The 16,937-nt window shown below is 49.1% G+C and overlaps 5 protein-coding genes and 1 non-coding gene across 6 annotated transcripts, besides 1 other annotated feature; 3 read left to right on the forward strand and 3 right to left on the reverse strand.

Moving 5' to 3' along the window:
* Window positions 1–579: 579 nt before the first annotated feature.
* On the reverse strand, window positions 580–3,682 carry sha1 (putative calmodulin-binding protein Sha1; the record flags this gene model as incomplete). Its single annotated transcript, XM_001269667.1, has 2 exons — window positions 580–956; window positions 1,018–3,682. The coding sequence occupies 2 exons, from the start codon at window positions 3,680–3,682 to the stop codon at window positions 580–582; spliced, it is 3,042 nt and encodes a 1,013-aa protein (XP_001269668.1).
* A 1,910-nt stretch (window positions 3,683–5,592) lies between these two features.
* On the forward strand, window positions 5,593–7,705 carry ACLA_029730 (vezatin family protein; the record flags this gene model as incomplete). Its single annotated transcript, XM_001269668.1, has 4 exons — window positions 5,593–5,907; window positions 5,979–6,460; window positions 6,518–6,969; window positions 7,038–7,705. The coding sequence occupies 4 exons, from the start codon at window positions 5,593–5,595 to the stop codon at window positions 7,703–7,705; spliced, it is 1,917 nt and encodes a 638-aa protein (XP_001269669.1).
* Window positions 7,706–8,212: 507 nt separating this feature from the next.
* ACLA_029740 (proliferating cell nuclear antigen) lies at window positions 8,213–9,587 on the forward strand (the record flags this gene model as incomplete). The annotated part of the gene is made up of 6 exons (XM_001269669.1): window positions 8,213–8,228; window positions 8,555–8,560; window positions 8,615–8,655; window positions 8,729–9,158; window positions 9,232–9,518; window positions 9,570–9,587. 6 exons carry the CDS (start codon window positions 8,213–8,215, stop codon window positions 9,585–9,587), a joined length of 798 nt encoding a protein of 265 aa, XP_001269670.1.
* Window positions 9,588–10,855: 1,268 nt separating this feature from the next.
* ACLA_029750 lies at window positions 10,856–10,927 on the forward strand. The gene has a single exon. It is a non-coding gene; the product is annotated as a tRNA-Glu (tRNA).
* Window positions 10,928–11,752: 825 nt separating this feature from the next.
* Window positions 11,753–12,733, reverse strand: ACLA_029760 (SEC61-beta family protein; the record flags this gene model as incomplete). The annotated part of the gene is made up of 3 exons (XM_001269670.1): window positions 11,753–11,787; window positions 11,850–12,195; window positions 12,614–12,733. The coding sequence occupies 3 exons, from the start codon at window positions 12,731–12,733 to the stop codon at window positions 11,753–11,755; spliced, it is 501 nt and encodes a 166-aa protein (XP_001269671.1).
* Window positions 12,693–12,722: a microsatellite.
* Window positions 12,734–13,346: 613 nt separating the features above from the next.
* ACLA_029770 (uncharacterized protein) lies at window positions 13,347–14,545 on the reverse strand (the record flags this gene model as incomplete). Its single annotated transcript, XM_001269671.1, has 3 exons — window positions 13,347–13,892; window positions 13,954–14,395; window positions 14,463–14,545. 3 exons carry the CDS (start codon window positions 14,543–14,545, stop codon window positions 13,347–13,349), a joined length of 1,071 nt encoding a protein of 356 aa, XP_001269672.1.
* Between the last annotated feature and the right edge of the window lie 2,392 nt (window positions 14,546–16,937).

Consider the following 16,937-nt stretch of genomic DNA (forward strand, 5'->3'; position numbering starts at 1 on the left):
TCCATAGACGCTTACAAGGCATGCTCAGTTAGAAGATTAGATCAGCTGGCTGACTTTCCGTCTGCCGACGGCCGACGGCTAATAGGCATGGATGACATCATCTGGTGTGGCGATGAAACTCTGAGTCTGCGAGTTGCAGCTCAGCCCAGCCCAGCCATTTAACTATCGAGATACTGAACCCAGCCTCGTCTCGTCATTGTGAGATGACATAGGATGAAACATCCAGGGTTCTATCTACTGGTGGAAGTTGGATAGCTGTGGTTGGTGGTGTTGGTGTTGGTGATCGTCGCAGGGCTGAGTTTTTAAATATACTTTCAGGTGATGTCGGAGAGAATATACTAGACCAGGCATCATGATTAAGATGCAGTTGGTATAGAGTACGATTGACTCAAGGATATTCGCAGCATAGCAGTACCGGTCCATTCAGAAATTATACGCAATCTGATCCGCTGTGGCCTGTAGCCTCGTGGGTACCCCCCAAACCAAACACCAGATCGACCAACACCTAAAATCATATGCAAAGTATCCCCCATCAGCATTAACCAGTCCCCATGCTCTTTTCCGCCCCCAGGATCGTGGTTAAACGCGCGTCCTGCCATCCTTCCCAGTACCACGTTGAAGATCTCGTTTTGCTGTTTGGACACGCCGCCGGTCACGTCGCTGCCTCCTCGCTTTGACTGTCCTCCACCACTGCACGATAACCGCTTGGGCCCAAAGCAGTCGATCTTGTGTCTGTACTACAGCTGCACATTGAACCGCCAGGTGCCTTGCCACTGCCCGCCGCTGGGCTTCCCGATGACCGAGGACGCGTCTCCATGCATTCTGGAGGACTATCGCGGCCCGAGCTCGTTTACTAGCGGAGAGCAGTCGGGAGCAGAGGAACGCCAGTGCTCCAACTGTGAAGTCATTTCCGAGAATGTGTGTCCTGCTCGAAGCCTTGGGAGATAAGAGGTTTGCTGTGCGGTCATCACGGGTTAGCTTTTCATTTCATGATTGCAGGTTCTGGTATGTACTCACCGAACTGAGAGCTGCAGCCCAACGCCTGAAGACGGGATGCCAACGAGGCCGATTTTCCATTCGTGGAGCTGGTACTCTCTTCTTCTGGCTTGCTCAGAATGTAGCCCTCATACTCATTCACAATACTCTCGTAAATTTTGCCGTTCGCAAGGCCTGTGCTGAAACTCTCAAAGCGGAGGCCGTCCAGGTGGGCCAAAACGGATACCCACTGCGTGAGTAGTAGAGTTGCTTCGTCGCTGCCTTCCGCCGAAGGTCCTGAAATCTCCCCCTTGAGGCGATATAGTTCGTGCAGATGCTCATATCCAAATCGAGAGATTGCCTTCTGCCTCAGTCTCTCAATCTCCTTCTTCACATCATCCCATTCCACAAGCTCTGACAATCCCCATCTGCTGACCAGTCCCCATAGCAGCGCAATGGTCTTCTCACGATGCCCATTGACAATGTCTTCCGCATGTATATTGCTGATGAGCGTTGCAACATCCTCGGTCGCAGCCAATGCATCCAGAGCGACCTGTACATTGAATAGCTTCACCGCACGGCCCAAACAAGGGAATTTCAAACGTCGGGATAGTGGCCATGGCCCGCTCCCGTCTGGCGAGGCCAGTCGCTTCTCGGACCCCGCTTGAGATGGGTAGAGAAGAAGCTCCACAATCCTTGTCAACCTCACACCGTCTCGAAGATCAACCGCAAGATTCCCCATCTGATACTCGTACTCTTGCAATCGATGCTGCTCATAGAATAGGTGGCAGCCCAAATGCCCAAGTGATTTCATGATATCCCCCGATGCTGGTAGGAGAAGGCGGGCCAGTCCCTGCATCACTGCGGCAGAAGATTTGAACGGTGAATTGGTCAGAAATAGTCGGCCAGGGAGCATCGTTCCTGGGCAGCATCTTGCCTGATCCAAAAGAACGACAAGCATGATGCTACGCAGGACAGTCCGACGATATGCCTGAACCGCCACATGTGAGTCTCCATCGGTGTTATTCTGGACATCTCGGTCCATGTCCTTGTTCTGCACCAAAAAAACATCCAGAAACCGTTCCAATTTCTTTCTGAGCATCTTCCCGGTGTCTGCAGTTGCTTTATCCAAGGAGCACCGAGAATCCTCACCCAATGGCTTTGGACTACTAACAATTTTCCTGCCAGTGATAGCTTCGATTGCTGCTTTCAAAGCTTGAGCGTCGTATGTCTCCAACCAGATATCCAAAAACTTCCGCTTCAAGCCTAAATCCTGCCTTAGTCGCCTAGTGTGCGTCAAAACATCTTTGGGGATGCTCATAGAGCCATAAGACAATGACGCCTGGATTCGCTTGTGCAGCTGCATGAGCGAATCGCTCTGGTAGAGCCGGAGAAGCTCATGTCTCAAGATCTCAGGGTCGTCATATTTCGCATTGTCACCCATATGGTCAAACAAGCCGTTGAACATTTGAGTTATAACCACCTCCTGGTGTGTAAGCCAATTGTCCTCGTACATTGCGGGATTGGTGATATCTTCCGTGATGAGCGGATGTTCGTTCAGGGCGATCTGTGCTTTCGAACGCGAAACAGCGTGTTTGTATCCCCCAGACTGCTCGAGCAATTTGGCAGGGGTCACCGATTTCAGCATAGATAAACCTGAACTTTCAAGCCGTGACCGAGTTTTGGCCATGTCGCTCACTCTGGCGTTGACATTGACCACGGGTGCGTTGGCGTTATTCCACTTCTCGCCCAGCACTGGTTTTTGCCTTGTCTGGATTGGTTTCGCTGTCAGTTTATATATAAGCTCCGGAGAATGATGAGCTCCATATCCTTGATCCTTTATCGGATTCGTCCTTGGTTTATCTCCCATCTCATTCTGAAGACCTTTGTCCTTCGAATCGAAGAGGACTGTTCCTGGAGGTACGTTCTCCTTCCCAGTGTTCTTTCCAGCAATATCAACTCTGATGGCGTTTTCTTGTCTAATTTTCACACTTGCTTGTAGTGGTGTCTTTCGGCCTGAGTTCATTGCTTTCTTTGCTTGTCGTTTCTTCACAATCTGTGCCTCCAAGCTATTGATCTCTGTATCCTCTTGGATGTTATAAGTGGCGTCATCAGATTTGAGTGGGCTAAACATGTCCATGAAAACACTGGCCACCGTAGTATCCTCTGGTGGAATGAAAACCGTGTTGCGACGCACATCCCGCTTGAGCAGATCCCTATGTCTGCTTCCATCTCCGCCGTTGATCTGCATCAAAAGCGACCTGTTCGTCTCTGTGTTTGAATCTATGCTCTGTCTCTTGTGCGCGAGTCCTTCTTTCTGGCTCGATAATTTGGGTGCTGGGCTTGATGCGAAGCTCACTTTCGGACGAAATCTTTGCGCAGGCTGCGCCAGCAAGGAGGACTTGCGGCCTGGAGCTGTCGCTGTGACTGTGTTCTCTCTTTTCCGCTTCTGCATCGCCTCTGTAGGTTTGCCTTCGTTGTCATCATGGATTGCGAAGGATGTTCCCGTCTTTGTCCTTCGTCGTGGCTTGACTCCAATCAGCGTGGATTGTTTGATCTGGGTGGTGAAGTCGAGGTTGGCTGTTTCGTCGGCATAGCTCAAGGTATCTCCCCAAAGGCTGTCAAACGCGTTGCTTCCACGGCTGCTTCTTGAGGGACGAAGCCCAGGGGGACAAGGAGTTCCAACTTCTTCCAATATACCCGACATGGTGATGGATATGTTTAGACTATTCCATACAGATAGCTTCAAGAGTGTCAAGGAGTACCCCCTGTTGATGGGCGGACAGTTCCACCGGGATTTCGGTTCGAAGGGATATATTTGTTCGAGGAGGGGCAACTAGAATGAAGGGATACACACGACTCGAAAGTGATAGAACGATGCTGATAAGATACAGACGATGACTCGATACTTTGGAACAGACTGCTGCGGATACTGAGATATAATGGAACTAGTTAATCAAATGAGACGCTGTCTAGATATAGTTTCATGGAACGACTTCTTTGTATGGAGACGCGAGATCGAGACTGTTGATGGAGGGCGGTTGCTCGGGTAACAGCCCCGTACAGCCAAGGCAGCAAGGCAAGCCCCTCCGGATATCTCGATCAGATCAGCATATTCACCATTATGTACCAGTCTGCAGAATAATTGATATAAATTATTTTTGTTCGTTACGAGAAGCCAAATTCCTCAAGATATTGCTTCGGCACTCAAATGCATCAATCGCGGATATCCCGACAGCATGTCAACTTGTGCGATTTGAATCTTACAAAGGAGCCAAGAGACAACGAAGCCGCCATATATGCTTTGGTAACGATATTACCACAAGCGGAGGCCTTCAACGTGAGGACCAGAGGGCGCGTCATAGGGAGTATCAAGGTAAACCATAGTCAAAGCGCATCTTGCAAGCTCAATTAGTACCCAGGTATTATACGAGATAAATTGTAACGACACACGTTCCAGACGCGTCCGGTTTGATTGAAGTCGATCTTTCATGCTTGTTCCTGTTTCGTAGCGATGCGAAAAGACTTGCCTGCGTATCAATCTCTGAATCATTCGCTAGTTTATTGTAGGCGCAGGACCTGAGTACCTGATCTTCTGGTGGCTAACACTGTGGCTTCACGGATCAGTCAGGGTCATGTCCATGTGCTCGATGAGGACCCCTATCCAGACGTCTTCATAAGAATGTACGGAGTAGTTTATCCCACAGACCACCAGCAGGGAAGCGGAGTAGTCCGAGGTTGACATCTGAAGAAGCCTCCTGCAGCAAGAAGTGATCAGAATGCAGCCTCGGTCGGATCTTGTGTCACTTGAGCATGGATATCTATTGTCATCCGGGCTGGTCATTGGATAGACTCACTGGGTTCGAATGCAGAGCATCAGATGTCATCTTGCTCTCTTGTACTCCGTAGTAAAGAGTTACATCCATGCGCCACGACCCGAATAGTACGGCGATTTGCGATTCTTGTCCCTGAGTTCAGTGGGTCCAAGAGCGAAACTAACAAGTTAAAGCCAAAATGGCTTCGCAAAGAGATGTCCTCCGTGTGAACTCCGATTCGATCAACTGCAAACCGTCCATTGAGACTTCCCCAGAAGGCCCAGACGCATGGTCGGATAGTCCGATTGATCTTCAACGTGGCCCTCTCCCTCTTTCTCCCCTGGCGACTCTCCGTCTCCTGTACCTTGCATGTTGACCAGACCAGGGCACGCAGCTAAATAATTGCTCCTATTGTTTTTTTTCTTTCTTTCTACTGTCTACTCCTATTTACCATCTAATCCTAGATATCCATGTGATGAACTAGTTCGTCTACTCCGCAGCTGTTCTCTCATTAATCGTCGTGTGCTTCCGTCCTCCTCCACCACTCCAGACGAACTGATACACAATTGACGTCGGTCGTCTTTCAGTTACACTGCGCTTTGAGGTCGCTGCGGAGATGGGCAGATAAATAATCTCCGTGCCACTCTTTTCCAGTCTTTTCCATCTCCTTCGTGAGATTTGCCTCATTTCTTTCAACAAACCTTCGCTATCCCGTCACCCCTCATCTTACGATTATCCGCCTTATCCCGCCTGAATCCATCCTCTCCTCCCAACATACAATAACTCGGAATGATCGCGGGCCATGGAAGCTTTGGTTTATGAGAATTCGCCGCTGGCGGAATATCTTAAAGGTGAGATCTATCGCAAGGGCTTTTCTATGCTGAGATCATTGAATAACGCGATTGTTGGCCACTCAGGGGAAGGTGAATATGATGCAGACTGGCCGGCCCAGGAGACAGACAACACCGATGATCCTTTCCATTCGACACCTTCGGAGTTTGCGCCGCGCGGGACGTCAACATTTCAAGAGCGTGTTCGAAACAGGCTGCCTAAGCCCCTAGAGCTGAAGTCCTCGCGTCAGGGGGCAGTTCTCGGCAAACTTTACGGTGCTTGTTCAGTATGAGTCCATTCTTCCTGTCGCATCAGTCATTTTCAGGCCCAAACTGATACCTTCCTTCTACCATTCAGGCCGCATTGAATTCGCGCCTTGGACGAAACGACAACGAAAGGTTTCTGGAGCAGTTTGGATACGTCATTGTTGCATCGCAGTTATTGAACGAACACAGCGCTCCCTCATACACATCAGCCGCAGACGTGCTATCGAACTCTCACCTTGCCGATCTCCCATCGCTATCCACAACTTTCGGTGTGCAAGGAGCCGTCGTTACGGCATCGACATCCTTCTCAATCGCATGGTTGTTGCACTGGAGTCGGTCTCGGACAGGATCAGGGTTTAATCCGCGGAAAGTCGGTGTGCTTCTGGTGCTGGTCCCAGTTCTCGGAGTACTGTTCTACGCGTTTGCCAGGCGACAGTGGCTCAAATATCTGCGGCATCAAGCGGTCGAGGCAGCTGTGGTGTTCATAAGCAATGCGCAGGGATTCGACTCGGCTGCATCGGCATCAGTTGTGTTCATACAGGAAGTTGAGCTGGTCTCACGAGGTTATCGCATGTACGTCCTCCCCATTTTCCAAGCAAGGAGCGCGTTGAAATGCTGACCTCGCATTAGAAGTACGCCCTTGCCTCCCGTAAGCAGGCTTGAGGATCAAGCGCAAACACGACGATGTCTGAGACTGCGTCGTACCGTCTCGGAATGCTTCTACTCAATGTTGGCTCGCTACCTACAGGCGCAGCGCACACTGCAACCCCTTACTGACAATGATAATCTTGCAAAATACCATGATATCTACGACGTCTCACTGGAAGAGCTCGCTGAAGCTGCAACAGCCCTGGCCGACCGGGAGACAGAAGACCAGTATTCATTGCGCGCGCTGCGGACTCTTTTCGGAAGACTTTACACTGTCAGAAAAAGTATCCTTTGTTGTCTGCTCGCCCTGGGTGCTGACGGCGGCGGATCTGACATCGCAAGATGGAGTACCGCCATCGAGCAGATGAGAGATCTCGCTCAGGTAACGGGCGCGAATGTTCAAAAAATGACTAATATCCTCAATGAGGAAGATCGTGAGTTTCCTCCCTGGTGCCGAAACCATACATCAACTGGAAGCCTTCCATAGTTGACCGCGCGCTAGGTGACGCTATTCCTCCGTCGCCTCTACCGACAGCCTCTCCTAATAAGGAAAACCTTCGTGCTCAGTATCGAAAGCTCAATACTCTTACTCAAGGCATCCGCGCCCTCCATGCGAAGATGCACCTCATTCGGGAGCTGTCGACTTCGAACCCTGAATCCGCAGATTCTGGCGAACTCGAAGCGGCGTTACTTTCTCAGTACGAATCGATTGGGACTGACATCAGGGGTCTTTTACAAGAATGGGAGGCTGGCAAATCTGCATTGATGAACAGCATTGACAAACGATCTTCGGTAGACCACCTCTCCCGTCCGCCGAGCGCATTGAAAATACCTCTGTCGCCGACACCAAGCCTTGGAGGCGTCACTGCAGTGGAAGGGAGCCCGTCGGATGCGCTTCGGGCCTTGAATGGTGAATTGCGCCCAGATCCGAGCATCGTCCAAAGTATGGATGATGATGAGGAGATATTCGAATCCATAGCTCTTCCCGCTCGCAACAAGAGAGCCTCTTTAACCAGGGAGGAGCGCATCGCGCGTGTCAAAGAGGACCGGGCAAAGCAGGCCGCCGCACGGGATCGTGTGGATGCAAACACCAGCATGCTCAAAGAACTCGAGATGGTCATTAAACAAAGACCTCGTGTCACAGCTTCCAAGCGGGTCACGAGTATCTGATGCTCGCGGCTGCCCTCCAGTTTCCTGCCATCCTTTCTCGTTCTCTTCTACACTTACCTTTTCCTGGATATACTTCCTCTGTAAGCGAGTATATAATGTCCTCGAGCATGCTATGTTCCACACTGCCCCTGAGTGCGCATTGGTCAAACGAACTCCGCTCGCTGATACCCGATGCAATTAGAGCGGACTGGCGTCACTGGCGTTATTCTTTTCCTCCTTCTTCTTACCTTCTTTCACATTTAAACTCCTTCTTCAGACAATGTATCTACTTTTCTGTCCTTCTTTGGGTTGTTCTTGTGCTGTCTTGATGTTGTATCTTGTACCTCTATTCTTTCATTACTGAGACCGGCAGTCGCTGGGATTTCATATGTACTATAACGTTCTTATTCTTGCATATAATAGGAATCAAAAATTGACTATTAACCTACGGTCAGACGTTCAGGGCCGACAAAGAAAAAGCACCCCAATGATCCTCTGTATGGAGGACTACTCAAGGCAGCGATGTTGATGCCTAAGGCTAGAGGTGAGTCTAACCGAAGATGGTCATATCAGCCTAAGGCCATCCAAACGAATGACGCGCGACCCGCGAACGCGTCCGCTCCCCACTAAACCCCGAACGCGAATTTACAGCACTTTAGAACCTCAACTCTCGCTTTTTTGGCTTCTGTCCATCATTATTTCCTCACACCACTTTTCACGAGTAAGTCTTTCTGGTTCTGGGGGTCAATAAACACTGCAGCTAACAAGGCGTGTTTTATCCACAGACATTCATCCTATCTGATCATTCCTTCTATTCTCTTCGTCTACCTCTAATACCCCTCTAATCCACACACACCTCCATATACACAGTCAAAAGTAAGCATCTAAGTTCCCTATCCCGTCTGAGCGATCCGCTGACCGTCGATTAAGTGTTGGAAGCACGACTAGAACAGGCAAGCCTTCTCAAGCGCGTATGTAAAAACCCTCAATTCTAGACTAGACTGCAAAAGTCCAGGACCAACCTGACACTCGAACCCTCTCCAGGTCGTCGACGCCATCAAGGATCTCGTGCAGGACTGCAACTTCGATTGCAATGACTCGGGAATCGCCCTCCAGGCGATGGACAACTCACACGTGGCCCTGGTCTCCATGCTGCTCAAGGCCGAGGGTTTCTCGCCCTATCGCTGCGACCGCAACATCGCGCTCGGCATCAACCTGGTCTCCCTGACCAAGGTTCTGCGTGCGGCTCAGAACGAAGATATCCTCACACTCAAGGCGGACGACTCGCCCGATGCCGTGAACCTGATGTTCGAGAGCGCCGAGACAGATCGGATAAGCGAGTATGATATCAAGCTGATGGACATTGATCAAGAACATCTGGCTATCCCCGAGACAGAGTACGCCGCGTTGGTGGAGATGCCGTCATCGGAATTCCAGCGGATCTGCAGAGATCTTTCGGGGCTATCTGAGTCTGGTTCGTTTTTAATCGATCGAGAATTCCGTTTGCTTTTGGTCCCCTGCTAACTGTTTTCTTTTTTTCTTTCAAGTGGTCATTGAGGCTACAAAGGAAGGTATCAAGTTCTCGTGCCAGGGTGATATTGGCAGCGGCTCGGTTACCATCCGCCAGCATACCAGTGTGGACAAGCCCGAGCAGAATGTTTCCATTGCCCTGAACGAACCTGTCGCTCTCACTTTCTCCCTCAAGTACCTGGTCAACTTCTGCAAGGCTACGTCTCTGTCAAGCACGGTTTCTCTTGGCCTGTCGCAGGAGGTGCCACTGCTCGTTGAGTACGGCCTCGGAAGTGGCCACCTGAGGTTCTACCTCGCCCCGAAGGTATGTCACTTCTTAAGACTTCGCAATGGATCGATGCTAATTTAGATTTAGATCGGAGACGAGGAGTAATCGGTGGATGCGATTGAGGCGAGATGAGAGCGAAAGACGATAGCAAGCATGACATGAGGAGGGAGCGCTACGGTGGCACGAACTTTTTGTTTTCTGTTTCTTAATATCCCTGAAAATATTCCTGAACATTAGCCGGATAGGACAATGGTGGAAATCATCTTATAATATTTATCAGACGTCCGGGCTTCTACTTATTGAGTCGGGTGAGGGCCAACATTCGCAGATCATGGACTACAAATCTACATGTCAAGGCAATGGACAAGGAAAGTATACGAGCGATGGTCAAGGTCCAACATGCATTTCCCATTTGCACAGTATGCGTACAGCAACAACGACAACAAAGACCTTGTGAGATCCACAGATATCATCACCATCACTATCACCATAATCATTCAGAGTCCAACAACACACATGTACACCCACAAGTCACGACACAACCCTAAACAGCCCGTAGGCCCAAAACCCCCACAAATTAGCAGGGGCATAACAAGTCCTTTCCAGTCCACACAAGCATACACCCAAGCGCAAAAAGTCCACAGGCAGAAATAAACTAACCTTGAAAAAAAAGAGAGGGTGAAGCGCCACCCCAACCAGAATAATCGGAATCGAATGCTACCATCCCCCTTCCCTCCCTCCCTTCCTCCTCCAGAGAGAAAGAAAGAGAATAGAAGAGAAAAAGAAACGGCACGCCGCGCATTGCACTAAAGTGTCATGACACACAATCTTCGCAACGACTCTCCCATGGGGTAAAGAAAAAAGAAGAAGCAGATGCACGTGAGTACAAAAGCTCTTCTCCCCCTCTCCCCGATGTTTCTGATGCCAATTGCAGGTGTGGTAAATCACACCAGGCCCTCACGGGCAGCACCGGCTCTTTGTCTTTCCCCCCGGAAGGATAAAGACAAAAAGAGCGGGTTACTGTTTTGGGTGAAGATTCCTCCGAATTTCTCATTTGCGGGATGTCCCTCGTGTGATGCGGGGATCACGCGAGGGGACGACGGCTCGAAGAGCCATCGCCGTATGTAGCAAAGAAGCGCAGCATTGGTTGGGATGGCGCTTGGAGAGAGGAAAAAGAAGAGGAGAGGGAGACTGGCGAGGGATTTTATGTGTGGTTGGAATTTTTTACGCGGGGGTTTTGGGTGACTCACCGCCTGCCTTTGTGGGGTTTTCGATGCTGTAGCCTGTGTTGGAGGCCAGGAAGAACAATCTACTAGAACTATATATATAAGTTGCAGCTATATAGTCAAAAATGTCGTCGTTTGTCAGCTTCATCCGATATGGTGTAAAGGCTAACATCGCCGTCTTTCACACGGCAGCTCGGGGTTCGATTCCCCGTATCGGAGCTCAATTATTCTTTTTGTCTTATTTTAAATACCCTTTCTCACCTACCTACTGCGAGTATTTTTTTGATCATAACTACACTGGTATATTTATCGCCTGCTAGCTATTCTAATACATCCAGTCATATCATTTCGGTGTCTACAGATGGCGACCTATTTCCCGGATTATGCGATGGCAGGTCGCAGTAAAAGCTTGTAGTACAGCAACCTGGTCAGATATCTCTTTCTTTGAAAGACAAAAATACTAATGGGATTGGAAATACTCCGCAATTTTGTTGTCGTTTCTCTCACTCGCTTGACAGAGGCTACATTCTCTTTGCCACATACGAAGGATCTTGCGAGAGTACATGCACCTTGCGGTATAACAGCTACGTTGACCATCACACTTCAAAGCACGCATGACATAATATACATCTAATATTAATTCTGCCCTCTTCGAGCTCAGTCGCAATCGCCAGTGACAATATCATAGATGGCAATATATTCAACCTATTCTGCAGATAGGTATGAGCGCCAGCACTTCCAACGAGCTCACAGAGAGGGGTGTGCTATTTCTCAGATACTCTCCCTGTCGAGTCTTCAATATGCTCCAGTCAAAGGTAGGACAAAGGGACACCGCGGGGTATATGATTGAAAGGTAAAAACATCGAGTAGAACTGAACGAAAAGCTTTTGCCTGGGATCCTGGCTTCGCTTCTGAATCATCCATAGTCGCAAGTTGGCCCCAAGATATGTCATGCATTGCCACCCCTCAAAGGACCCCCAACACACGGTATAGTGGCGAAAGCTGAAACGACGAGGACCAGGCAAAACAATTCGATTGAGCAGCTCACGAAGAGAACTTGCGGGTGATCTTGGCGATAACTATGTAACACCTAAATTAGAAACCCTCTTCCTTATCCTCCAGAGACACAGATCACACATACCATGAAGACCGACGACGGAGAAAATGAATCCCAAACTGAGAACGAGGACAACGACGGGGTCGACTCTCAGACCGGGGCTCTCATCAGTGTAGAGCTTCAGCATCGTGCCGGAGGAGCCACCGGCGCCAGCAGCGCGGGTGGAGCTGGGTCTAGCATTGCGGAGCGACTCCTTGTGGTCTGCGGCCGCGCGGCGACGCATAGCAGCCCTGGGACCACCGGGAGGAGTAGGAGACGAAGGACGGTTGATGGAGGAGGAGGTAGAGGCTCCAGCACCGGCGCCGGCGGACTTGGTGTCGGGACCGGACTCAGCGCCGGAGGTCAGGGGAGAAGCAGCACGAGGAGAGGCCTGAGATAGGTTTGATTAGACTCGACTTCCCAATTGAGACTAAAGAGTATATATGGAAGAGAGGCGACTCTGGCGCTATCTGAGAATCGACGTCGACGAGCGTGACCTCTCTCAAGGGACGACGATCAATGGGACACTCACCATCTTGAGCAATTGATTAGAGAAAGCAGATGAAGAGAGAAGTCAATGAACGTCGTGAAAAATTAGGAAGTTAGAAACAAGAAGAAGAGAAATAAAGAGAATGAGAAATGAGAACAGAAAAAGTCCACTGATGGGAGGAAGAGGATGAGTTGATGTCGAATTGAGAAGGGAGAAAGCTAGCAAAGGGCACTTTGAGGTGAGGTCGTGAGTTGCCAGAAAGAGGCCACGATCACGATTTCCAGGCCATTCGGTATGGTCACGTATGGTATGGCCATACGGAGTTACCCCAGTTTGTTCTGCGCCAATCAGCGTCGCCCTTGATGTTCTGCCCCCTGAAGTCTGAATTGGATCTCTTATATGCAACGCCTATGCAACGCCTATGGAACGAAGATAACATAGTCAAGGATAATTCAAATCATTTTTAAGATAGCCAGAGGTTGCATTTCTGGAAAAGTGCCCATCTTGAGGTAGACATGTTACAGCTCTCGAGTGATGTTCCCAGTCGGTCCCCAAGTAATCGATAAATGACGGGATGTCCACAAAATATTTGAAATTAAGTTAGTTACAATACATATAAAATGAGATGCACATTCGTGATATAACACATAAACACTGGGAACCGGGATGGGGAATAAGGAATCATCAATTTGAACGCCATGGTGCCATCAAGGAACAGGAAGAGATAGAAGGGCAAAGCAAGCAAGAGAAGTGACACCAAACAAGTGGGCCGGTCACAGTAGAGCAATGATGGTGGAAAATCGTCAGGCGGGCAGGTCAATGATTGCAGGCAAGGTAGGTATCATATCGCAAATTCCGAAAAACACACCACGGGTTCGAGATTGAGTATCCAACAAAGCACCCGACGGGTGCCACGGTGATAGTAGTTGAACCACCGCGTACTGGGGCAGACTCATCTATGACTATATGGAGAATAGTAGAACGCAAGGTCGCAGATTGGTAATTTTCATTGGTTGGGTTGTAATCGTGCATGAGAACCGGGATGCCAACGCTCAATCGATCATCATCCGATTGGGCATTCCACTAGTAACGTTGGTGGACAACTCGGTGGTCTTCTCCTCCTCTTTGGCGGAATTCTTCTTGTTGATATGGGGCTTCAAGCCCTTATGGAAACTGTGCATGCACATGCAAGCATTGGCGATGGTCATGACGATCAGAACGAGTGTGATGATGGCAAAGAATGTAAGGGATCGCCGAGCCGGCAAGTAATCCGCATAGGTCGCCGGCTGGTACATACGTACGAGCTTGAAGAGGAAGTACGCCATCGCTGCGAAGTATAGCAGCTGGTCAACTTGGTCAGCAACGCAGTCGACGAGCATATAAGGACTCGAGGCGGGACATACAATGATCATAACCATTCCGAGTGAGCTCTCACGTCGAACAAAGATCGCTGCGCATACGAGAATCAAGATCGTCACTGGAATCGCAGCGATGGTGAGAGGGAACTCGACGTCGGTCCTGTTGGTCACAATGACGAGGAACTGCACTGTAAATCCAAGGAAAAAGAAGAAGTCGAACTTGAGAAGCGTAACATAAATCTGGAAAACCATTTAGCAGCCGTTCGACTCCATTGTTGGAATATTGATGGCAGCCACCAACCTGATATGTGAGATATCGGCGTTTCATGCGAAGGTCGGCACTGATGTGCTTATAGATCGACCACGCAAATTCGTCATAAAGCTTCCATGCCACAATTATCATTAAAATGGTGCCCATCGCCACGACGCACGGGATGATGATCAAGAAGGGTTCTGTTTCTCGCCAAATCTTGGGGTTGATGGCATGATTCACTGTTAGAACCCCAATGGCCTCCTTAACTTGTTGTACCTGCACGGCTCCGTAAATCAACAGCCCGACGTTGCATATGCATAAACCAATGATCTGAATCGTATTCTTCATGCGTAAAGCATCGTAGACAAGTACCAGCTCGTAGAGGAACCCGAAGCTATACAACGCTAGGAAGATAGGGATTGTTTTGGATGCGATGACACCGGCGGCGATCTTTTCGTCAAGCTGTATTTGAAAATTGGCGAAAATATAACTGTAGAAGGTCATGAATCAGCATCAAAAGGCAAGTACATGTGGTGTGGCTACCAGAACATGCATACCATTCTAGTGCAAGGGTGATGACGGTCTGGACGAAAGTGACGATGGAAAAAGACCACGTCCACATAGAATTTGGGATGTACATTCTGCGTTTTGGTGGATTCGGCGGCACATTCGTGTAACCCTCTCGAGAGCGAAAGCCTCCAGGACCTCGTCTAAACGAGGGATCAAAGGACCCCCCGAGAAGAGAGGCTCGCGAGGTATGTGAATAAATTTTGACGAAGTGCTCCGTGACGGAGCTCGAGTCCGCCGGAGTATTGGTCTCAGGATACAATATGGCGGTTTGCCCACCTATCGGCGGCGTGAGGGTAGAGGCTGCCGTCGTATGGATGACAGGGTTGACGGCAAGTCCTGGAAGAAAAGGGTTGGTAGCCTTTGTCAGGCTTCTCGCCTGAGTTGTTTTGACGAGCCCCTAGTGAATCAGGAGGTCACGTTGCGTGGCTTTGTTGATGCGAGAGAAAGCGACGACTCGTTCGTGAACAGACAGGCGAGCCTCAGCAAGCCTTCTGGAGGTCGACGCAAAGGAAAGGGGGATGGAGAAAGGGTCGACGAGAGGATGAGGGCAGGTGGACAAAAGATAGAGAGAACGGCTTTGTTTTCTGTTCCCCAGGAGAGGATGGGTTGTTGCCAAGCCGCGTGAAACGTCGTCTATCAGGCGGGGACTGGAAGAGTCGCTCCGATCATTGATCACTTTGAGACCGAGTGTAAGGCTGAGCACATGTGGGAATCACGAGTGTAAGGGTTCGTCTCTAGCCACAAAAAACCATGCAAAGAGACGGAAAGAGGAGGCTGTACTGCGTATGGAATGATGGAAGGCTTTTGCTGCGAAGTGAAAGTGAATAGGCTGAGATGAATGAAGGACAATAATCAATAATGAACTGCCTAATGGGAAGATGGCTTCATTGGAAGCGAGAGAATGGTCGATCAAGGAGATAAAGAAGGTAATAATATGAACGAAATGAAAGATGAGGAGAATGGAAGATGAGAAAGATGTGGCTTTCGTTTGCTTTGCAATGGAAGTCCTCCCGGAAGATGTTCTAAGGCGCTGTGGACTGTAGGCAAATAATAACTACCTACATGTGTACCTTACTTGGAGTTCTGTGGTTCTGGTGGATTTGTGTGTAACTAACAGTGTATGTATGTATGAGTTGATGGTGGGTTTGTGGGCTTGTGGTACGAAAGAATGCTGGGCAGTAGTGGGCACTGTCTGTCTACTGTGTACTTTATTATTCCCAGTGGTGAGATGCTGGGGATTTTCAGGCCTGCATCCAGGGTTCAGCTTGAGCTTCCGAAGTCCAAAGTCCAGACTTTCAGATACAGCAGAATAAATTATCATCATGCTAATAATATGGGGCAGGAAAGCTGTCTGCTTTTTGTGAACACTTCCATACAATTTCGTTCTGCTCCTCATTCCCATAAAAAAATAAAAAAAAAAAATAGGTATGACTCTATTACTATTCTCTGTATGGTTGACAGTATTATTATGGAGCCGACTATGTGAGTACCTACTACGTACTCAGGAAAGTCCCAAAGGCTGGAGGACTCAGCTGTATGTAACTTACTACTACACAGTCAGAGTCTGGACTTTCTCCCTCCAAATTAGATTCACCCCCGTGTCTCCATCTCCCTAATTTCCACTGTCTGCTGCACAGAACGCTGTGATGCTTTATTTATCCTCAAATTTGCTTGTTGTCCCGCTGAATCCTCTTGGTCCAAAATTTCTAGCAACAGCCAAGACGTTCCGTACGTACGTACTTACAAGCTAGTCACAATTCCTCCATCGCAGCCTCGAATGATGGGTCCTCTGTGCCTGGGGTTATGGAGAACAATTAAACAAAACTACTTACAATAGAAAACTAGTTGATTTTCTCTTGGGACGGCGCGGTGGGTCCGATCCATCGAATTTCTGCCTGTAAAACAGCAGAGCTGTGGGATTCGGATCTCTGGCGAAATTTTTCTGAGTCTTTTCTGTAGACTGTCCTATGTTGAAACTAGATAGGGATCGATCCGGATCCCCGGCTGACGGCTGTGGCCTGTGAGGCTGTGAGCCTCTGACTGTCACTGAAGGCTATCTAGTATCTACCAGTCAGTGGTAACTTCTCCAGACTGTGGCTCTAAGCAGCTTTACAGTTGTGGCTATCCGTGGTTCGAGAGATACAAATTCTATCCTTCTACAATTATATTGTATCTATTATCTACTGCTTCATGCTAATCAATACTTCTATAGATAGTTCAACCCATATAAGCTGCGTTGTTTAACACCAGGCATTGGAGGATAGCCCCTTCTCATCCCAGGATCATAATGCAATATCAGTGGCTCTAACCATGACCACGCTGGCTTACTGCTAATTTTACTCACACGGGCTGAGTGCAACATTAGAAAGCAGCGATCGTTGCTCCTTTCATTCCTCGCATGCCGATACTTGATATCACTGGTTCTCCATCGATCCGCGGTCTAGAATTGTACTGTTGCGAGT

This window comes from Aspergillus clavatus, genomic scaffold (genome assembly GCF_000002715.2).
Source record: "Aspergillus clavatus NRRL 1 1099423829805 genomic scaffold, whole genome shotgun sequence".
NCBI lineage: Eukaryota > Fungi > Ascomycota > Eurotiomycetes > Eurotiales > Aspergillaceae > Aspergillus > Aspergillus clavatus.